This window comes from Hetaerina americana, unplaced genomic scaffold, assembly GCF_022747635.1.
Source record: "Hetaerina americana unplaced genomic scaffold, ioHetAmer1.1.p SCAF_26, whole genome shotgun sequence".
Taxonomy (NCBI): Eukaryota; Metazoa; Arthropoda; class Insecta; order Odonata; family Calopterygidae; genus Hetaerina; species Hetaerina americana.
The window spans coordinates 4,220,218-4,244,984 of record NW_027286830.1 but is presented as its reverse complement, the minus strand read 5'-3'; the positions used below and the strand labels follow the sequence as shown (position 1 = coordinate 4,244,984).

The following is a 24,767-nucleotide window of genomic DNA, read 5'->3' as shown; positions in this document are numbered from 1 at the left end:
ATGTGATTACGCATTTAAGGTAATTCCTTTTAACGGAAAATATATTGGCCAAGTATTTCTCATTTTTTTGTACAATTATAATATTAATTTTCAATCGATTTTAATTTAGATTTACGACAAAATGACAACAATATAAGAGGAGAAATAATAACCTTATTTTAGGCATTTACCTATTTTCACACTCAAAATAACAAACAATCCTATTGAATCATTTATAAAATTATTATATTTTCCATTATGCATATATCTTATCTAGCAATGAGAACGCTCAAATCATAAAAGAGGCAAATGAACAATAAACGCCGCATTTGAAAGAGATAATTTTATAAAACTAGAATTGGTTTCCAAACCTATGATAAAATCAGCAGTTTTTAATTCTCCTAAATTTACAATTGAAATAGCGTTGTCAGTCAACTATTACCCTAGGATATAGTCTCACATTTAACTCTGAAGTAACCTGAACGAATGCCTTTTCTTTTCCTTTCCTTTTATTAAAGGTGGTGTACTGTAAAGAGATAATTGCTGTTTCGAATACTGATGGGATTAACGATCTTCATAAAAAAATCTCTTTTATCCTTCCTTGAGCTGGTGAAAGGACCCATGGGACCCCATTACACTAGAAAAGATAAGTTTTTAAAATAATTCTCCTCTAATTTTTTTGTTTAATTGATCAATTCCATGTTGAGAGCTACTGTTAGAATCGTCTTTCTCATCTTCGATCATTTTATTGGCTAAATCAATCGTTCAATTCCTCGATGATTTAAAAACAACAAGCTAATCTCCTTTAAAAAGAAAACGCATTCCCTGTGGTTCAGACTCGAAGTTTAGATTTTTCCCGCCGGGCGGAACATCAAGAACTCTCTCCTCCATCGAGAGGACTCGCAAGGAGTAGCCGCAGCGGGCCATCAAAGAAAATTAATTAGCATGGAGGATCACATGGGAGAGACAAAGTTTAATTGATTCTTTTAAAAGTTTCACGAGAAGGCTTTCTCTAATTAAAAACAGCCCTTTGAGAAATGTTAATTTTTATTTGTTTATTTGGTTTTCAAAGATGAATGGAAAATAAATGAGCCAACTGAACGAATATCCTCGAGAGCCCCAGTCCAAAAAAGAAGCGAATGTCTTAACTTCCCAAGCGATGACCCTTGACATTCTTACACAATAGTAAATGATGTACGTCTTTAATTTATTTGAGAGGAGATCTGTGATATAGTTTATCACATTCATTTCAGTGACCTGAGAGAAACTTTATAAATTGATTGATGGCCAAAAACTGCGCGGGAGTTTCTTTAATGTGAATGCTATACAAGAAAAGATAAAAAAATAAGACGGCGTGACAGATACATGCGTTTTTCCTTTTTTCGTAGCTGCTGTGGGGGGAAATAATTTCATTCATGAGAATCTTTCCATCTCCAAGTTCCATAATATGCCATAAAATTTAAGGAGACGTATGCTTTTGTAACGTTACATTCATTTTAGACACGAGTGGTTGTGAATTAGTCATTGGAAAGTTGTGTGCCACTAAACAAACATTAATTAATTTGAGCGACAGCAAAAATAAAATTAAGCCGATTTTTATCGAATTCAGATTAGCTATTAAAGGAACTAATTTCGATATTTTCATGAGAATGCTGAAACATTATAATCAGAGATCTATGGCCGTGCTAATTAATTGCGACGAATATGTTAAATTTCTTAGAAAATGTCGGCTCAGGTTCTCATAAGACCGGAATAAATAGCAACTAAGTTCATGAAAAATAACACAGTCATCGTGCAAATTAATGGCTTACCTTTTGACATATTTTTCAAGTCTTACACACCGCAAAAATCAGAAAACTCTCATCCCTTCATACAGATAATGTACCATCGGAAAACGTCATTGCACTTAGAAATATACCGTAATTATTATTATTAAAAGGCACATGTGCAGATAGACAATATCAGGTGGCACACAAGTTCCAAGTTTTACAATCAAACTTGCCTTAGAAAAATAACATGACATCTCAAATCCAATGAATATCACAAGGGATAAAAAATAAAATCAGTCAAAAAAAAATACACTTAAAGAAAACTTCCTAACACCAATCTCTAACACAAAAAAAGAAAATCCCCATCTCATCAATATCAGCTTCTCAGTATTTAAATTAAATGGTAATATAGTTAATTAATATCTTTTTTATCATACAATGTATAATATATATTGTATTTTATACAATTTTTATACATTCATGGCCATTATATTAATGCAAGACATCATATACATTAATGTAATAGCCATGATCATTTGCATTAAGTTCATGAGATGTTATTTTTCTTTTCTTGCATTTTCCAGAGAACGTGAGTAGTATCCTTAAGGAAAGAGAAAACCTTATAGTGATAATGACTTGTAAGACAATCAGCCAACGGATAGAGATGTTTTTGGAATTGAATATATAATTTTTTGTTGGCATTAACTAAGAGGTGATGGAGCATTTGGGTGAAAATGTTATTGTTAAATCACTGTACTCTACTTTCTCTGGGTAGCATTACATGGAAAGTTGATGAATATCTTATCATAAAATTATAGTCATTTTAATATATTAACGTAGTGAAGGGTCTAACAAAATTTATCGTTTACATTGACAGTTCGATGTTTCAATGGTGAAAAACGTATTCATGGATAAATAGGTATAATTAATCCAGCATTAAACCGAATCAGACCTATACTTACCAACAATTTTAATATGTTGGCGAATTCGGAAGATGCCGAATAGTAGCCCTAAAGTTATACAGAAAGCCATAGATAACATAAGTGATAATCAAATCGGGATTTAATGCATTTAGAATAAATTCAGGTGCTTGACGTCCGTTGAATGGGGGAGAATGTTGGCATGGCGAGGGTAATCGATTGATTTTTGTGATTATCAAGGGCAAGCAGGATGGTTTGAGAAGAAAGGTGCATGGTTGGATGCAATCGAAGGCACTGAGAATTGAATGTCAGAATAGTACGCACGAAACCAAACACGTATGACTATGGTAGAGGTTAATCACTTACGTAATGGTATGATAGCTGGAAGCAATCAGTAAAAAGGGAGAAATTATTCTTGATATTACTTATTGGCCGACCTTCGTCTACAGCGGAAAGAGGGGGTCTAAAATGTGTGTGTGCATGTTTTTAAAAAGAGCTAGTTGAAGGTATGGAGAAAGCAATGCATTGGCTGCATTAGATTTAGTTTTTATATCTGCTCGTTTTTCTCCTTCATTTTATTTAGAGCGATTTTGACCTACGATGCTACCACTAAATCCCGAAAACCTTACCTGTAGCTTACAGTACAGTAAGCGGTAGACTACTAAAAATAGAAAAAATTACAATTTTGACTCATTATTGCGCTTCCTGAAAACGGCAGAAAAATATGCCTTTTTATGGATAGAAAATTTGATATTTAGCTCCATTTATCAACCTTATTTCAGTTCCAGACACTTAAATATTAGTATGAGTGATGTAATAGGGGTATCAACCGAAAGATAACTTTTGGAGACGGAGATTATAGTTAGTTATTTGAAATTTGACTCTTCCATGCCGAATCTCAAATTCTGCGCATAGACGCTCATGAGAATTCACCGGAACTATGCGCCTAAACCATCGCAGACTTGATAGAGAAAAGAACCTTTGTCTCCCTTACCTTTTCCACGTTCATCACGTGCGAGTTGCCGTCCGAGTCCGGCGTCAGGGCCTCCGCCGACGCGCTGGACACCTCACCGCCGCCGCTACCCGACTCCCCAGCCCCGCACCGGCCGCCGCCCGAACTGTTGCAATTGGCGTGCTGGTGGTTCTGTTGCCGCGAGGCGGAAGATGCGATGGGGGCACCCACAGCGGCCGCCCCGGGGACGGCTGCTGCGGCCGCAGCCGCCGTTGACACCTCGAATACCCCCCCGGGGGCCGCTCCACCCCAGCCCCCCCTCCGCCTCCGCAGCCGCAGAAGAGAGGTCGCGTGGAAGGCGGAGCCGTAGCAGTACATGAGCACCATGGTGGTCGGGAAGTAGAGAAGGCAGGAGGCGAGGATGCGGAGGGCGGCGCGGGAGAAGAAGGGGTCGCACGCCAGGAGTCCCGTGCCGTTGAAGTAGTAGCCGCGGATGGCGGCGGGGTTCGGTGTGCCGTCCTTGGATGTGGCGCTGCCACCGCGGGGAAGCACCATGGCCGCGAACAGGGTCAATGAGGTCACCCACGTAATGCTCATCACGGCCACGCAGCCCTGCTCCGGACACCGTGCGGTGTGGTGGGAGAGAGAGAGTGGAACGGTCTGGTAGTGTTATGGGGCATCAAGTATCCGAGGCAAAGCCGTAGCGTAGCATTATACTAGTCACAAATAGCATAGTGGACAAAACGATATTATTAGGCCATTTTATTCCAATATTTAGAAATAGAGGTCATCTTTGTAATGGTTATAAAATTGAATTATTTCTTTGGTGATGGAAAACTTTTACTTTTGTGCGAAGAAAAAAATGAAAGCAATTATAATTATTCATAAAAATGTAAAAGACTCAATCATTAAAAACTCGTAATTAATTGATGCTAATCATAATCCTTTTAAAAACATTAATAGAAACTCCGTGGATTTAAAGTAAAACATATGTTTAATGCATTGGAAAATTAAATAATAAGAACGGAGATATTCAATATCTTGAATTTATTCCAGATGTCAAATCCACGTAATCGTTGTTGACTCTTTACAAGCATTATATTATCTTAGAGAAGTTATGAAAAATAGCGATACTGAAGTTCAATACCTTAATGAGAAACAATTACTTATTAGCATTTGAACAATCATTCAAAATACTGAATTTGATTATAATTTTACAAAGAACAATAAAGGGACAACTTTATAGATGCAGCTCTTACACATTCAACCAACAAATTACATATCTTAAATTAATCACGAAAAAAATATTCTACTTAAATTAATTTGCCAGATTGCTCATTCTCAAGCATGCATGCGATGTTTTACAAAATAAATGGTTGTAAAAATTGTGGTACGTAATGTTAAAGATACATTACGAAAAAAAATCGCAGGCCAACCTACCATAAGCGGATCAGAAATAGTTTAGGGAAAGATTTTCCAAACAAAATTTTCCAGCGACTTACAAATTGATTAAAATTTCGTAACATGTTATTTTATAAATTTTCATATCAAGACAAATGAAAGTATTTGAAGCAAAGGAGCGTTCCAGTGATGAATTGCAGCAGTGCGAACAGAAGAAATTAATAGTTAATGTTGGTATTAATCCGGTATTACCCTCACTGACGTGGCCGAGAGAGAATATCACGGGAACCGCTATACGATACGTCTGTAGTGAATTACAGTAGGTAAATACCTGCGGAAGCCAATTAGAATCTATTAAATCAGGTTCTCTAGAGGAAGCAATCTTGCGTTTACATACACGACGAGGTAGAATTAACCCCTAATTAAATACTCTGAGGCAAACGAGTTTTCAAAAAAAACGCCTGTCTATGGACTAATCAGAGAGGAACTTCTAAAATTACATTTTAATACAAGTGATAGGAATATGCAAAATTATTTCTTCAAAAGTTCGAGGAAAGTGGAAAAATGGAGATGGATATGGCAAGAATGGGCATGGACACACTCAGATTCTTCGAGATAATATTGATCAGGCTGGTGAATTCAGTGGAATTGTACCCGATACACTAAAGAAGATGACCAAAATGCACGTAGCCGGAGTAGGCATCTCAATGAAGATGGGAAAGTAGAGTGAAGGCGTGTTGACACTTTAACGAAAGGACGCCATCAAGGATCGAGAGAAAAGGTTAACCTACGAAGATTATGATAGTGCTGGTCTATATGCCAAGATCCAACCATACAGGAGTGTACATACATATATTATAATACAACTAGAACTGTTGTTTTGAACGTAATCTTTTGCAGTGTTTATTATGGTCCTCTGCGACGTCATTAGGGATGTTTTGGTCCAAACTTTGGTGTGCTTTGCGGGCCACATCATCAGGATAAATGACGATGATGCCTGCAATGGATGCAAAACCTTCGGTCAAAACGTCCCAAATGGTGAATAAGCGTCTGTTAAAAGCCACCAAACCTAGAACTGCTGAACTTGGGAAAGGGATAAGAGAACCTATTCACAATGGACAACTGAAACACAGTATTAGAAGGCGAAAAAGAGAAAAATAGGAGAGAAACGTTTGGAATGGGGAAGCATATTCTCAATGCAGGAAATGTTACAAATTTATGTCCGCACAAGAGTATGTCAGGGGTAAAATAGATTCTTGGAATAATATCCCCACAGATGAGGGCAAATTGTAGATAATGGGTGTTCCAGCCAGATTTAAAATCTTCTAAACACCTATTATGAAGAGGTAAATTGATCAAATGAACCAGTGTATGAGCTATCCTGGTACAGACGTAGAGTGGAGAGATAATTTAGACGTATAACCGGAAGACACGTCTTGTTCACAAAAAGAGGCAAAGCATTTCAATGCTTTCAGAAGTGTAAATAGAAATTAAGCTCCAACGAGGCAGGCCAAACGATAAATATTTAAACTAAACGAGTATTCAAAATGATGTAGCAGCAGGGGAGTGAGAAATGTACCGGTATATATAAAACAGTACTAGGTATAACTTCAACCTGAAATGAGCAACCTTTGAAGGCCTGTTTTCAACGACCGGATTGAAAAACTGATGCGTGCAGACATATATCAAACTATAGATTGCCTTGAAACTTATTTTCTCCTTCTCGTGGTGAAAAACTTATGATTTATAAACCCAAACGTTTCACATTGAATGTAGTAAAATTTCGAAATAAAATGCATTCAAATATCAAAAATTCATACGAAAGGAAAATCATTTAAAAATAGAAAAAATATCAAATCAAGCGTTCATATTATCCATCAGATTCGATAATTAACATATTTTTTACCCAAGCTTCCTAGAGATACGTAGAGGTGCAGAGATTTTTAATTGATGTTCTCGTAACAACTTAACTCCATAGCCAGAAGAAAAATAGCGTTTAGAATCAATCAACTACTGAGTTGTCTCAAAGTTAAAAAAAATGAACTTGACTTTATCAGAATATCATGTGCTAAATGTTAAAATAGGTACTTCATCATTACCAGTCTTAGATAGCAAACCGGATTCGAATGCAAAGTGATATTATATTTAAAAGATCCCCCCATTTCATTTTCTCTCGCAACGGGTTACATGGCGAATGATCATTCAGATAATGTGCCAAAAAATTCGGAATTATGGATTTGCCTTGGAAACGACATTGAAAGCCCAACAAAGCATTCCGAAAACGGAGCGAATCTTATCGATTCTGTTTGGGGAATGGGGAGGCTGCTCATTTCCGCTTGAACTAAATGAAGCCAATATTTAACGCACCGTCGGAGACCTTCGGTGCTTTATGTCGTTTCCGTGAGTACACCCCGAGAACAGTATTCCCTCCCGGAGGATTATTAGCAACCGACCGTTCTGCTCGGCATAGACTTTAATTTCCACACAATTTTTAGAATTCCGGATTTTCAGTCATGAACAGCGGAAACGTGCGGTCGATTTGCGATCGGGAAGGAAAGAAAAAAAACGGGGATAAGGGGTGACCAATGGAGATTGATGGAGCAAGATGGGAGGGGTAGGGTGAATGAGTTCGGTGGGGTGTGATGGGAAGAGTACGGTTGAGAAAGGATGGGGACGAGGAGGAGGGAAGTGGGAACGAGGAGGTGTTCTCCCCGAAACGGCTCTGGATTCCGGAGGAAATAAAAGGCGACGCCTATTTCCACCCTGCTTCTTTACGGCCCCTCTGCTGGGAGGGTGAAAATGAGAGAGAGAGAGAAAGAGTGGGAAAAAGGAAAAAGCCCGATTCTCATCTTCGCCCAGATAAACTTCCTCATTTCACCCTTCTGGCCCATCCCACTAGACTCCACGCAAGGGAGCGCGATCCAGTATTATCGTACGATCTTCACCCAAGACACGAGATACTCGAAGGAGGAGGGGGGAATGGCAAGGAAAGAGGGTGAGAACGGGATGGAGGGGAAGTGTGGTGGTATATCAGGGATTCCCTCTCGTCATTTGTCTCATCGCCCTTGTCGAACGAGCGATCTGGCAGTAGGCACTAAGGAGGAGAACTCATGCAAGAGCCACCGCAAATGGATCCGCCTTGACGGAGGAGAGAGGGGGTGATTGCCCGCTTTGCATCCTTGCACATACTCCACCGACACATCTCTCAGTGCCTCCCTCTCTTACTCTTCCCTCTCTACCCTCCTCCTTCCTCCCCCCCTCCGCAATGTACGCTCCCTATGCCTCACGATACTAATCTCTCGCTGAATAAAAGGGAGACGTCTGGCGGAATGAAAACCAAAAGGGGTATACGGGAGAGAGAGGGAAAAAAATGGGTGGAATTACGGGAAGTTCTTCCGAATGAGATTTTCCCCATTTTGTTTGCTTGAACGTGCAGAATCCGCCGGGAGTAAATCCGGGGTGATGATTACACATCGCTTCTTTTTCTCATTCAGCGTTTCTCTGGCTGGAAAAATAAATTTGGTCAGTGTGTCTGTGAGAGGATTGAAAAATATTTGCTCAACCGATGCCAAAAGAATAATCAGGCAAAAGATCTTTTGCACTAAAAACAAGCTAAATTTTCTTTTCGTCTAGCGCTTTAACTGTAATTGAAAGGTATTACTTGTTTTTATCGATCTCTTTCTCGATAATGATATCTTATATTTTCAAAACTTTAAAATGAGAAAATTTCCACAAGGTTTAAAACTATATGTAATAAAGGATCGGAGCAATAAAGAAGTTTGAAAACTATACGTAAATTAAATATAAACTTGTAAATAAAATAATTTAAGTAAGTATGAAGGCGAAAATTTAAAAAAGGGTAATTTCGCGTTTTGGAGACCCTGAATTGCCCAGGTCGTTGGAATTATAAAATTTCATATTATTATTATTCCAATTCAAGAGAAATGGAAAACGTCTACAAAAGTTTACTCAAATGTTAGAAAAAAGGGAGATAAAGATTATTATGGGTTTATTAGCAGCATTTATTCATCTACATCAATACCCTACGAGCCACCAAAAAGGTGTGTGGCAGGGGGAGCAGCACCAAGAGGAGAGGGTAAGGGGTGAGGGGGTTACGGTTTAATTTGAAAGAGGTAGGCCCGAAGACGTCTGTAGGTTAATAAAAATTCTTATTTTCATAAATAAATGAAGATGACCAGGTTATAAAAACTTTAAACCATACGTTTCCCTTTGCATCAGTGAATACACGGTAAAAAACTGAGAAAATTGAATCTAATAATTATGGGTGATCAGTCAGTGTTCAGAGAAGGGAGATGTATGTGTGATTCTTTCCCAGCATTGAGAATGACATGGTACATTAGTATAAATTATTATGAATATATTTCTTTAAATTTTGAAATGGAAGTGCACGACAGAGTAAAATGGATCACTGACTTCATACACATTAGGCTAACATACTCAAGAATAAATTATAATACTTGAGTGTAGGAAACATTTAAAACATGTATGCGACTCAGATTACATCGGCTTGAGAATTTGAATGAAAAGTGATTGACAGTTGAATGAGATAGGATTACCGGTTTTCACCCATTCTTTTGAATTTATTCACCGAAGAAATTGTCAGAGAAGCATGAAAAGGGGAGAAAGCTGGAATAAAAGCCGACGAAGGGCTAATAAACTAAGTTTTTTTGCGGATGATGAAACTTTTTTTTGACCAGTCGACAAAAGCATTGGAGTCATCGCTGAGCGTATTAAAGAGACACTAAAAGAGATATGGAGTGAAGAGAAATCTAAACAAAGCAAAAATTAAAAACTTTTAATTAATGGGAAGTTAAATAGAGTATAGGGAATTAGATACATCAGTAAAAATAGTACCTATTTCAAAAATAAATTTGTACATACATTTGGACAAGAATCACGTTAAGAATTAAAACAATGAAAAGGAGATGGAGTTGATGGTAAGTACTCTACATAAATACGCAAAGAACGATTTCTAGCATCATGGGTTTGGTTAAGGAAAAAGTATTTTGGAAACAAAAGGTGAAAAACGAACTGATGAGAAAGAGGAGAGGAGAGAAGTTCTTTAGTAGTACCGTGAGAAATCTGGGTGTGGAAGACTATGAAAAAAAGGGAGAATGCTCGCTGAGTGGCGTTAAAGAAGGAAAAGAAAAGGTATTTAGTAGGACAGGACGGACATACGTTCAGTTTTATGCTAACAAGTGTACAGTACGAGTGCTATATGCCGAGGAGTATCAAAATTATATCTATTAACAAATTAAAGGAATTTAGAAGATACCGCGACAGTAAATTTCGACGGATTATTCCGCTAATGAGCATTACAATGCAACAATTTCGAACTGCAAAAATCATTCACCTTGACGGGATTTGAACTCAGTTCCCTCAATATCTCGTCTAGTGCTTAAGTCCGTCAATCCACCGATGGGTTTGCTTACACTCCGAAGTTTTGGATAATTTAAAGGAACAAGATGACAGAAATAAATACCATATATACAATGCCTTAAGTATTCGTAGTCGTGCGAGTTGAGCCAAATTTTGTTGAAGAACTCATATAGCTTTATCCTTTTGAACTATGGCGCAACGCATACGATTATGAATATCTATGACATGTTATGTACTTTATTTCGCCATAAACACTTGTTCGCAAATGACCTTAGTTGCCCGTCGCCTTCCCTTATCTACTACCAATATCTTGTTCCTTTCAAGTCCCTAAAGTTTCGGAGCGTAATGGAACGCCTCGGTAGCTTAACTGGATAAAGCATTCAGTCGGCCAACGAGAGATCCGGGTTCAAATTCCGGTCTGGGTAAATGGTTTTTACAGTATGAAATTTTAATACAGTAGGAGAGATCACGCTAATAAAATTAGAGAGATTTAGCGTAGAACGGATACATTTAAGATGCCATTTTTTCCACGAACGATAGGGGATAATGATAAAATTGTTCGACCGCGATAGGGTCATGTTCGGGTAAAATTATTCTGGCAAGTCTTCACCCCCTGAGACACACCCTGGCGATGGCTTGCAGGGTATATATAAATAAAAAAAATAAAAAAAGGTTCCATCATAATACCTATTGTTTCTCTAAGGTCATCAGACGCCTAATTCCAATTGGTAAGCTACTACTAACCACTACTATTAGAAGATAGTGGGAGCGATTACCGCGAAATACATTCTACCTCATTATTTCCCCCCTTTTTTAATTCAGTGAAACGCAATAAATTATCGTATTTTGTGCTCAGCCACTGGACTATCAGACGAGTATACATGTAAGTACAGAGTGACTTTGTATAAGCACGACTATACATGCACACATTCCTTTTGTTCATACAGAAATATTTTATCCTTTTTAAACGACTTTACTTCTAAAATACTCAAAATTCTGGTCATTAGACTGCTAAAAGGACGTAGACTTATAATTAGACACCTTATCGGAAGATTTTTTTATCGAAAATGATTGCACTTGGGTAGGAATTCTAAAGATAGTTTTAGTGCCATTATAACATAGGTTAGGGAGCATAGCATTGGGTGTTAAGGCGTGACAGATATGTGGAAGATAAGGTAGAATTCAAAAAAGTGAAAGAAAGGTAATTTTGGATGAACATTCGAAATGCTTGTAACAAATCTATTCATTGAACATGAACGATCCTTCTCATCATTCACTCTAAATTGAGAGAATTTGTAATAATTACAGTACAGTTTATGGAAAATTATGAAATTGGTACAGTCAATCATAATAACTGTAACACAATACAATTGCCATAAAAACTATAAATGCAGATAATTCATACAGTTCTTAACTTTGATAGCAGAATTTATACGGCAGTAAGCCTAAATTAGCCCTCGTATCTTTCCACTTGAGGAAAACTCCGACGTTGGTAAATTAAAAAAAATAAATGCATTGGAATATGGCAAAGGATAGGCACGCAAACTTCCCAATTGCACTGGAAAATTCTCTCAACAAAAAACAAAACGATCCCACAGAAAGATTATTTTTGATTCCCATACCATTCCCTCTGCCATATCTTTTCACTGGCAATTTTCCTACGAACAGACTGATGGAGAGAGAGGGAGAGTTGAGAGTGAATGACAACGAGAAATGGAGATGGATCGAGATTGCTCGGATGTCTGAGAGTCGTCGAGAGAAAATGAAGAATTAGGGCTGGAGATGGAAAAAAAGAAAAACATCAAATGGATGGAAGAACTTGAGGGAACCTAGCCGGACGTATCTGCTGGGAAGTTGTCCGAGTTACTTATTTGGTAACAAGTAAACACATTCATTCACGGGTAAATAATTGATACGCCAAGTATGAATGGAAATTTAAAATATGATATACAGCAACACTGTCAATCCATTTATCAGATTGAATATTTACTCTCCACAAGAGCTATTCCAATGAAACCATGTAGATATATAGTATACCCATTGCCTTCTACGCCAAAGGTACATATAGATGAAAGAATTAAAGAAATGAATTACATTTTAATGGTTTAATCTTTGCACAAGTGAAGTCTTTTACGTACAAGATAGATACAGGCAATATAATGTAAAACATAGATTAAATAGCGGTTTATGAAAGCCTAAGGAATAATAACTTTATTCGTGTTTAGCAACTTACTTTTTACTTTCTACATGTACCTTCTTTAATTTATCACATATGCATGTACAAGATCGGAAGGATTATTTCGTCCATAGACTACAGTTACCCAAACTAAAGGTCCCTAGTTGGAATTCCGTTTGGGGCATGTATTTAGTAATAATGGTAGTCACAATAACTGGAACATGAGGCAAAAGTTCTCTTTCAGGAAGGAATATGCATTATTTTCAATGAATGTACAGAATTTTCTGGAAGAAGATTGGTATCCTATGTGTTATGCAATTTGCACTACTTGTGAGTACCGAAATGTAGCCTAAGTTGACCTAACAAATTGGGAAACGTGTAAAAGACTAAGATGCGTCTCTTGATAATTAATTATACTGACATATCTCACATGATAAAACTTAGAAGAGAGAGTGAAATGAATAGATTTAAGTTAGAATTATAATAATATTGTATAAATGAGACATAAAAAGACCACTTCCAAAGAACTACACCCTTAATGTGGTGGAGAGCTTGGGGGTTCTAATTACCACTGTATCTGTAGCTATGATGTTGGGAGAAATAGTGATTACTCCCGGGAGGGTCAACCATGCCACAGAGGTCGAAAGATTGGACACAGACAAAAGGTAGTGCATGCAGCCTCTATTCAACAATCCGAAGACTGCAGCGGCGTCTGACTGCTGTGGGGCGGCCATTTGAATGGTGGTGCCCTTTTAAATACGCTATTGAGGAAGGCAAAGGAGCGCTTCTTCAATTTTTAATCCGAAGATTTTAGGATAAACACTACTATGATGATGATTTACTGGCAACCACTGGAATTATAGAGATTGACAATGAGAATTTAATATAAAAATTCTATTTTTAATTACCAAACGCACCTATATTTAAAAAAATCCCCGATTAAGCAATTGAATAACATACGACGGCGAAAAAAGATTTGATCGAAAGAAGTGTGGAACATTCAATTGTGATAATAAGGGGAGAATAAGGCGGTCAAAATGGGTAAGCTGTTCAGGAAGGTGAAAATCATATAACAATGGAAAGTTTTTGATCCTGTGTTAAGGACGTAAATAAGTATATTAAGGTCCAGGTATACGTGGACGCAAGATAGAATGGACAGTGATGGAAAAAAATCTCCGAGGGAATAGATAACATCCCTGGAACATTACTTCAGGATTTAGGGATATGCAGAAGAAAGAGTTTCAACGAGTAACTTACACGTATCATAATTAAAAAGGAGAAAGAGGGGGGCTAATGATTATTTGCGGAACATCAGTTTGGGTTCAGGAAGGTCAGAAGCACGAAAGATGCTATAGCAGTAATTAGGTCACCAATAGAGAGGAAAATAGAGTACAATCAGGATGTATATGCCTGTTTCTTTGATTTTGACAAGATATCTAAGAGTATCTACCGGGCAGAATTATTGAATTTATCGCAGAAGATAGGGGTATTTTGAATGCATAGGTAACTTATTTGCAACCTATACATTATATCAGGATGATCAGGAGATTCTGCAGGAAATAAGAATTGATATTGACAATGCAAGGAAGAGAAATAAAACAGGAATTCCCAATATACCCTCAATGTTGAATACCTGCGAAGGTGTCGTTAGTTGAGTCATAGGAATGTAGGTATAAATATGTAGGAGTAAATGTAGATGACACATCCATTAAATCAATTAGGTTTTCGGATAATCAAGCTTGAGTCAACCTTTTAATCAAACGGTTACAGCCGATGCTGAGTGCATTTGAAAATCAATGAGATGGGAATGGAATTAAGAATACGTAAACAAAACAAAAGTTAAAAGGTTTCCCAGAAGATGGAAGGCTAAGTTAAAACTTAAAATAGGAGTTCATAAACTAGAACTGTGAAATAGTTTACCTATCCATAAAGTGTGGACCAACTTGATCGGAATAGGAAGAATAATTGAGTTAAGCAAATAAGATTTGAAAAGGATGAAGGAGTTGATGACAGGTACGTTGAGTAAGTATATTAAGCAAATGCTCATTAAAACTTTGACATGGAGAGTGGTTTTGCACTTCGCAGAAAATTTGTTCATTAAAGTAAGATGATAGGCTTAGACTAACGGATTTTGAGACGTAGACTAGATAAATAGATACAAAGAGGACTAGGAGAAGGATGGAAAAGTTATAATTGACCGAAAGAGAAGCAGAAAAAATAACTACATATGATGAAGGAAGAGAAATTATCGCTGGAAGAAAATCCAAAGAAGATAGATAAGGTTGATGCAGAAAATATTTACTGGCAATACAATATAATGTGGCGTGATAATTAGATTTTTTGTTGTTAGCCGAGGCTTGGAAATGGAGGGCTTTTAAGTTTGTGTAATTCCAAATCATAACTTAACCTGCATTAAAAACCATAAAAACAGTAATCAACCCGAAAGGGGATTGGGTATAATTCACCCAGTAATAAACCTGACGGCGTGTAAAATTCACCCATCAGGGTATGGGGGTTCATTCCTTTCCCTGTGCAGGTTATGATTTCCCAGGGAGATCTCGTACCCAAAAAATCACACAGCTTAGGTGGAGCTGAGGTTGTCCAAAGAGACTTACCCGGGAATCGAATGCAGGTCCTCTGGTCAATTAAATACACTATCTCTAGACTATCGCGACCCATCTTAAACTGTATACTAACATATATTATGAATATTTGAATTCAATATCACAAGATTAACTGCCTTCGGCTGAGAAAATAGCGAAAGTTCATCAGTTACTCTTTCAGAAGTTATTGACAACCTTAGTTTATTTCTTTTTCTTTAAAATGGGTTACATATAATAATAGAATATAGAGTTGCGATCATTATTGCCAGGTCCAGAAATCAAAATTCAAGGTGGATGACATCTGCTCTAGGTTCCTTCCATTTTTTCACTGGGACAAAATTTTCGAACTACTGTAAACAACACAAGTTATGATCAAACGAAAAAATGTTCCAACAAAATTAGCGTTAATTGGGTCAAACGTTTAGATGGAAACGTCAGATGGCGTCTAAAGCACTTAGTGTTATCATGATTCAACATTTAAATAGCAACCCTCGTAGAACCCACACATGTTTAAGATCAGGGGGTAGGAAAGTCCAAAGCTTACAGGCTGAATTAGGAAAGGAAGCGTGCAATAATATGAGTCTGTGTATAAAATAAAGCAAAAAAAACGGGTCGGTATGGGATGCCTTATTTTGAAAAGCCGACTTGCTCTTAAATGATTTGTAGAGGTATTTTGGTATTAGCTCACGAAGTACAGTAAAAACAAAAGTACCTTTAATTTATTTCTTTCTTTTACAAACATTCAGCCACCCCAACCACCTAGCTAAGCCAGTTCGGAGATACATGGAATTCCCTTCTTAGGTCCAAAAACAATTTTACTGAAACTGAACTCTCTCTTTAATTTTAGGCCCAGTAATCGTCAGACATTATTAAAAGAATACTGCAACACCTAAAGGTAGGATATTTGAGGAGGTTAATACTCTTTGGGTGGTGATGGGATCTTGGTAGATTTTTAGCTAATAGCTAAACTTTAGCATTTTAGCTGATAAATAATGAGCCTTGTTCAAATAGTCGAGGCATAACGATTTTAAGATAGAAGCTAGTAAGACCATCGAGTAAGACGTTGTTTCGTGATTCTCGCTAAGATGGAAAAAGAGCAGCATTGTCCGGTCATTCTTTTTTTTGCATGGAAAAAATGCGAGGAGATAAAAGTAAAGTTGGATGCTGTTTATGGGGACACTTCGCCAACTATGACCACAGTTAGATATTTGTTCAACGAATTTAAACGTAGGCGAACATCTGTTTTTGATGAGGAGCGACCAGGACGCCCAGCTGACGTGGTTACCGAGGAAATCATTCAAAAAGTCCACGCCATAATTCTCGCTGATCGACGAACGAAAGAAAGGCAGAGGCCTTGGGTGTGTCGACCGGACCGACGATTAATATTTTACATGATAAGTTGGCGTTGAAAAATTGAAAAATGAAATTGTCGCTCGATGAGTGCTGCGATTGCTCAAGTTGGACAACAAGCTGATCCGGCTTTCAACTTCAATAACTACATGAACTACGTCATGAATTGCTGCCGCACCCCCCGCATCCACCCGATCTGGCTCCCTGCGACTTTTCTTATTCCCTAACATGAAGAAATGGCTCGCGGGAAAAAAATTACCGCAAACGAGGAAGTTATCGCCGAGACAGAGGAGTATTTTGGGGAGTTCGACAAATCCTATTTTTTTTTGTAGGGGTTAAAAAAATGGCCAGAACGTTGGGAGAAGTGTATCTTTCTAATAGGAGACTATGTTGAAAAAAAATGTTTTTGAAAAAATGGTTTCTTCATGAATAACACGGGTACTTATTGAAGCACCCTTGTGTTTGTGTGTGTGCATTTATGTATATATGTGTACATATATATATATATATATATATATATATATACATATATATATGTATATATATAAAATATAACACAAATAGAATAGAATAGCAACATTTAAAAGGACACTCACACGGTAAATTGTTCGAGCTTTAGGCCCTCTAAGAGGCCTTCTTCAAGAGAGTCTCTCTATATATATATATGTATATATATATATATATATGTATATATATATGTATATGTATATGTATATATATATGTATATGTATATGTATATGTATATGTATATGTATATGTATATGTATATGTATATGTATATGTATATGTATATGTATATGTATATGTATATGTATATGTATATGTATATGTATATGTATATGTATATATATATGTATATATATATATATATATATATATATATATATATATATATACACACACACACACGAGGGTCATCCGGAAAGTAGTACCCGTTCGTGAAATAAAGACACAAAAGTAAATATTAACAAACATAAAAAATTTTATTTGAAAGAGGATACTTTAAACTACTTCTCAACATAATCTCCAAGCAAATTAAGGCATTTGTCATAACGTGTGACAAGTTTCTGTATTCCTGCTGCATAGTCCTACGCCGCCAGCTCATTGAGATACGCGAGGGACCCATCTTGCACAAATTTTTGCATAATGCAGATGGTGTTTAACAATTTCATGAACAATTGTTCGAGAAACATTGGGAAAATGCTCACAGATGTCATCAATTGTGAAGCCACTGAAGCTATCTGACCTCGTCCAGCGGCTACTCGCGTCGTCAGCACTTCATGCGGCACGAACGGGTACTACTTTCCGGATGACCCTCGTGTGTGTGTGTGTATATATATATATATATATATGTATATATATATATAGATGATTTCGTCAAAGTAACACGGAAGTGTTGAATAAAAAACTGGTACAGTAACAAACAATATAAGAACACATAAAAAGGACACTATATTAAGGAATTGAACTACGATGAAGACGGAGCTTAATTCCGTCGAAATTATCAAGAAATAACTTGTGAGTGTTTTTTTATGTATTCTTATATTGTTTGTTGCTGTACAAGTTTTATGTATATTTATACAATTACTCTGGAGGACAAATGTTACGGCTACTAAAGAGAGGAGCGTCAAAATGTGAACTTCTCTGAATGGTCAATGTTTGCAGGATAAGGGCAATAGCTTAGGGTATACATCCTGGATAAACCAAGTTGGGCGTCTTTGCATATAAAATTGGATATTAGAGATGAATTACATCGCTTTTCACGCAATTTAATCATTCCAAGTATATCAATATACTTTCCTATATACGCGCGACATGTAATATAGTTTTCAAACATCGCAGATGCTCCTTCTTCGAATACGAGTCAGTTGCTCCTGCGAATACAATTTATTTGCAAACATGAGAGGGAGGTACGTAAGTTCATACGTATAATGTGAGGCTAACAAATACAAGATTTCAACCATGACAGCACACAGATGTTCGCGTTTTGGAAAATAATACTAAAACAGAATAGTTTGTAAAAAAAATAATTTAAAATTTCTGTTTAAAGTTTATCCGAGGGTTTATTATTCTTTTCCTTTCTTCTGTTGAATGCTAGGAATGGATCAGTGGATTAATGGATATTAATGGATTAAGGGAATGAACCATTGACGTCCCATGACTATACCCCGAGTCTTTGTGGCTAAGGATTTTTTATAGTCATTTTGATCCATAATTAGTTGCTATGCAAAGAAAGTTTTGATTAAAATACTATTTCTCTTAAATATTAAAAAAGCGTATCCAAGGAGCTTTTATTTTAAAGTTACCTAACGGTACCTGTCAGATATGAAGGGCAAATTACTTCATCTCATAGAACATTTTTAAATTGATTAAATTTAAATTGAACGTTATCTGATGCATGAAACTCTTCGATAAAAGAGTACGAACAAAATGTCGCAAACTTTTTGGAAATTCTATCTAGCAAGTTGTGGGCTCTGGAGACTCTGATACTTTATATTAGACTTGTTTGAATAACATAGTTCATGGTATTTTACTTTGGAGCACAAGGAAGCCTTCCAATACATTTGTTTGTCACACAACGGCGATAAAATTTTTCTCCTCCAAAAATTATGTATTCATGCTTTTTTCCCCTCACAATTTACAGCTCTGTTATGGACAAAAGCTAACACTTTAAATACTATCTCCCTTTTACAGATCCCTGTGCCCCACATTTTTAATGGCTGCGCTTCCAACACCATGTCGCACATATTATCGCTAGCTATTTAAAGATGAATATACGTTGGATACCACGAGTTTCCCTCCGTCCTGATTTAAAATCCTTAGTACCACAAATGTATACCAAAACACCCATCCATAATAAAGAAAACGACCTCTAAATGTCCGTTGACTCTCCTGTCTGACCATAAAAAATATCTGTTAGATTAAGTGCGTTTTTTTGCATGAGGGTATTTTTTAGAGACACGACATTATATCGGTCCATAAATAGATTACAAAAACCGAGAGGATGGTTGGAGAGTTAGCTTTACGAAATAATTAGGGAAATTTTAAATATCATACAGGTTTTATTGCCGTCTCAGGCTAGGCTGCTGTCATTACTTCCTAGCCTTCAAATAAAATCAATTATTTTTTAGTCGTGAAAAAGTTTAAATGAGGGAATTGCGATGACATGTTTCTCGTGAGAACATTTTGAATGAAAAATAATTACTAATGCTTCTTTAATAAATGAAAATCTAATTAAAACTGCTCCATTTTCCAAAAAAAAATTTCATGACAACCAATTAGCAAGTAAAGAAAAATACTGAAGAAAACAGCAAAATATTAGGTAAATCTCATTATTTACACGAAAATATTTACTAATTGTGTCCCAGCTAAATTATTATTTTACTAGACGCAATATTTACGAAGTAATGACTCAAATACTGTTGAAAACCTAGTGTTAGCTGTAAACAGATGAGGTTCAGATATTTATGGAGCAGTTACAAAAATAATTATCTATGAAGATTGAATATGTTCTTATACAACGGCGAAACATTCCTAAGGAGGGGTAAAAAATATCTAGTAGGTCCCAAGAAATTAGTGAAAATCATTTGGTTTTCCAATACCATATTCTTCATGGAGCTCTCTGTTGAAAGGTTTTACAGAAAATTAAAAAACTGTAAACTAACCTACGCATCACTAGAAAGATAGCTGCAACAGATGTCCCTGAATTCAATCTTCTGGAATCCCTGAAAGCGGTGGTAGCTGAATACGGAGATTTTCTTTCAAATGCAAATTAGGTAAGTGCAGTTGTAGGTAAGTTCTTTTAGGCTTTGGGTTTACGAAAAGTCTTTTTTATAGATAAATTGACTGTAAGGATGTCATTTTTTTGACTGCTTTATCCACGCAACGCAACAAACACATGAAAATTGTTAACATGAAAGAGTATGTATATGTATATTTCTTATTAATTTTACATGCCGAAGATTATTTTATTATTCAGACAAGTTCTGGTCCTGAATGTAGAATTACAAGACTGGAATCCCTGGAAAAATAAAAAAACATGTAATATATCGCAATTATGTTTAATTAAATAAACAAATGTTTGCATCAGACTTACTCTTATCTCCTTAAATCTCCCGAGTACCCACGGTACAGATTCATCTCCTCTCCCTCCCTTCTCCGTGAGAGACGTCTTTGTACAGGATAACGAAGCATGAGCATTTAGGGGTAAAAACTATATTGTATCAGAGCGAATTCATATTTGCTAGATTTTAAGCCATAAACAATACATTTCATCTCGTAATTACTTTTCTGGGTAAATTATTAGGAAGAGTATTCATATCAAGCATCTAATTGAGTTATATGAAATGCTAGCTCACCCTTTTCCAATTGAAATCGGAAAAGGACTTCTTTCACCTCCCAACTGGTAACAGGCCATAACGACTGAGAAAATTTAGTACAAAAAAGTCTCTTTTTCAAAAAAAAGCATGAGCTAGAGTACACTTTAAAATGCAAAACTAAAAATATTCAAATTGCGAGGAGAGAGGACTGTTGGGAGAAATCATGAGAAGGTGGGAAAAATTGATGAAGGGCATATTAATCGGTATTGGGATGCTCAAGACTGATAGGTAAGTGATCAAAGGGTAAGATTAGGAGCGATATATTTGACCTAACTTATGAAGGAAAGAAATATGTGGAATAGGAGAGAGGCTTTTCGTAATTCTGGATGTCAGATTGCGTTTTGTTAGAATATAAAAATAAATTTATCATTTTACCGTTGTACAAGTTACGTCCATCAAAAAACCTAAAACATTGAAATATCATTAATAATAAATTTCTTCTACCTAATTTCTATGCTTAAATTCTTCTGTATCATCCTTTCATCATCCTCCTCAATAATCCATGGCTTTTTTGTCTTTTTCGTATCTAATGCTCCTACAGTTTTTTTGCAACCCTTTTGAAAACCCCTTTTATGATATTTTCCCATCTTTCCTCAGTTGTACCCGTCTTCGTCTCTTTATCAATAATGTCAGCATCATGAACACACCATTCGAACTCATCCATTGGACACTTACCCTTAACTCTGTGTTGTTATCTTTGCGAATCAAATTACTGCCATAAGAAATTTCCTAATGAGCGCGTGAAGTTTTCACTTAAACCGTGCTAGTTACCGCCGAATCGTTGGGGATTGTTTGCGGGTGAAATGATGATGAAGGGGAGGGTTGTGAGATGAAGGAGTCGATGCGAACGGAATCGGACGCGGAGGGTGCAGACGCTCTGACTGCGAGCGTAAAATTTAATCTCGGTAGATTAAGAAGGAACCATCTCCCCGTCCTCACTCGCCAACCCTCCCTCGGTGGCCACCCCTCCTTTGTCGCTGTCCTTCTCCCATCCAATTCGCCAGTCTCTCTCCCTTCCACCATATTTCCCGCTGACAGCCACTGCGGAGGGAAGGACAGTTCGGGAGAGGACTCGAAGCCCTCACCCTATCTCATCCCATTACTGCTCCCTCCCCACTTCTCCTCCCACTTCTCTACAACCACGGACCCCGCAATCCCACTCTTATATGGTATACGGTACTGCTCTTCCTCTCTCTCCCTCTTATACACAAAAACATCCCCCGTCTCGCAAATGGGATGCAGGAACGCGACTGTCGAGGAATAATAACTGCCGTTGTTTTCTCCGCCACCGGTGGAGGGATTGGGCTGGCAGAAGCCGCAGTAATGTCCAAGGGTCCACTCACCAATAGGAAGCCCCTTCCATCAACTCGATACAGAATATCCATAAGTATTAAAGACGTTGCAATATTCTCAGACCAGATCTATTTTTACGAATTGTCTTTGACCTAATTTTTAAGGCATAATGTCTTCCTTAAAATGAACTTCACACGACGAAATACAAAATCGTCGTATTTTAATGATCAACGTAATATATCTTGCAAAAATGTCGAGAGTTCACAAAAGGATAATAGCAAGCCGGTCAAAAAATACTATTCCAAGTGTTGCGGTTGATTTGTAAAGAAATTTTACCTTAAAATGATTAGTTCATTCGACTATGCGTTCAAAAAGCTATCAGTCCGAAATTATTATCAATTATATGAGAAACTTCTTACTTCCCGCAAAAGAGTTTTCGTTTTACCTGCACAGGGTTAAACATAGCAATCCATTTTCATGGTGGTCGTAGCCAAGAACGCGTACCAAATATTTTGGAGGTGAATGGGGGAGAAAAAGGAATGCGGGAAGGTTAAGATGGGGGCCAAGAGGTAGATGGTAATTGGGTCATTTTAAATATGGGTCTAAAATGTAAGAGATGGGGGGAAGAGAGATATAAGAAGTAGAAAAGTAGAAACCTCTCCCTCCTCTTCTAATATTACCATCACCGCATATCTTGAATGATTGGCCAACGTGGACAGACATTACCCTCTGCTCCGTAGCGCCCCCTTTTTCCACTACTCCTCCAATTGAATATCCCCCCTTTCATCCTGTAGCTACATATTTTCATCGCATTCTTGGATACGGTCCCCTTGAAACGGCTTGTTAAATTGAAATTTGCGCTGGTGAAACAAAAATTTTGAAGTGGATAATAAGTGTTTTCATCTTACAGGTTTTGAAATGAAATACCACATTCACACCTGACACCATAAAATGTATGCAATAAATCGCCTTGATATATACCAAAATATACCAGTGAGCACTTTCATCAGGCATACTTCGTGGTGGAAATTAGAGTTTAGTCTAAATCTAAATAAGAAAATTGAACCTTAGACCTTAGAAGCAAATTTGACATAATTTGCTGACATGTGAGAATATACAATATGGATAAAAATAGGGCGCAGGATAAGGATCGGTAAATGATTCTGTTAGACTGTACATGTATGAAGGCAAAATGGTAGGGGTATTATAACTCTTAGCATTTCCCTTTATGAATTCAGTCTTAGTCTACTACGAATACGTAATTGATTGGGGATTTTTGGAGTTTTTTATTGATGATTGATCCTTGACTGCATATAAAATGCTCAGACGGTGAGCAATCACATACAAAGAAAACTGAGACATTTAATGAATTATTTATCATTTAAGTATTTAATTCCGATATGAGAACTTGAAACGAGAGTTGACCTTGTTTTATCTTTTTATAAACTCGTTTTTGGCAATGCAAGTACTTGTACAAATACTTGTGCAATACAGGTACAAATAAAACAATGAATGTACAAGTACTTGTACATAAAATTGAAAATACTAGCACAGTCATCAATTCTTGCCGAGCCTCTCCATTTCCATTTCAAAAACCCGGATTCAGTCAACGAACGCCCTTCCTCAACTGTTCTCAGTATCTTACTCAGGCAGCATTATATTAGAAGGATCAAACACCCACCATTGTATTTGGATGGCATATACGGGTCTTAATCTCACTGTTTCGCTAAGACATGCCATGGAGTTTCCGCACCTTTCCCGCAACTATACCATAGTCCAAATTCACGCACCCCCACTCGCCCTTTCCCCCACTCCCATCAAGGCCTACTTCAAAATGGCCCCACTTCTCCCCCACCTCCAGGTGGTCTTAAATGCTCCGTCTACTTTCGCAACGTCGTCTCCAGGTGGAGGGCGAGGAGACGGAATTGAGAATAAGAGCCCGAGTTGGATGTGATGAGGACTTAGGTGACGAAGACGGCGGGGAGCCAGAGGGCAAGATGAGGGGAGGGAGAGGGAATGGGGGAAGGAGCAACACGGGGAAGTGGACGGTGGAGGAAGGTCGGCTTGTGTGGGGGAATGTGACTGGGAATGAAGATGCTGGTTGAAGGTGAGGATCGGGGGAGCCCTATCCACGCGGGGGCGAGGTGAGCGGGAGGAGAAATGGAGCGAGACAGACAACGGGAGCACCCCGGAGGAGAATGTGGCAACACGAAATTACGCACCACTGAGGAGTCGATGGAGGCAAGCGCCATGCAAGGGGCTTGAAGTGGAGGGGGAAGCCACCGCCCACGAACGACCGCTGCCCCCTCCCCATCACCAACCACTCCCCCCTCGGCCACTCCCTCGGGGAGACGGATCGGGGGTGGCTCACCGTTCGCAGCCGGGGCGTGGTTAGCCTCGCGGACGGTGGGGTGGGACCCCGGCCGCAACGCCTTGCTCGAGCTCTACTTCACCGCACAATGTGCGATTGTACTCCGTAAGGATGAGACGACACTCGCTGGCAACCGGTGAACGTCATTCCTCCCGCGGAGTAACCGTTTCGCT

General features: G+C 37.7%; 1 protein-coding gene across 1 annotated transcript in view; it reads right to left on the bottom strand.

Annotated features, from left to right (window-relative positions):
- Positions 1-24,767, bottom strand: part of LOC139689614 (trace amine-associated receptor 8b) — a 399,431-nt gene that overhangs the window by 195,792 nt on the left and 178,872 nt on the right. The window contains exon 4 of the mRNA XM_071586785.1: positions 3,972-4,235. Within this exon, the coding sequence (XP_071442886.1) occupies positions 3,972-4,235 (264 nt within the window). The remainder of the gene's footprint in view (positions 1-3,971; positions 4,236-24,767) is intronic.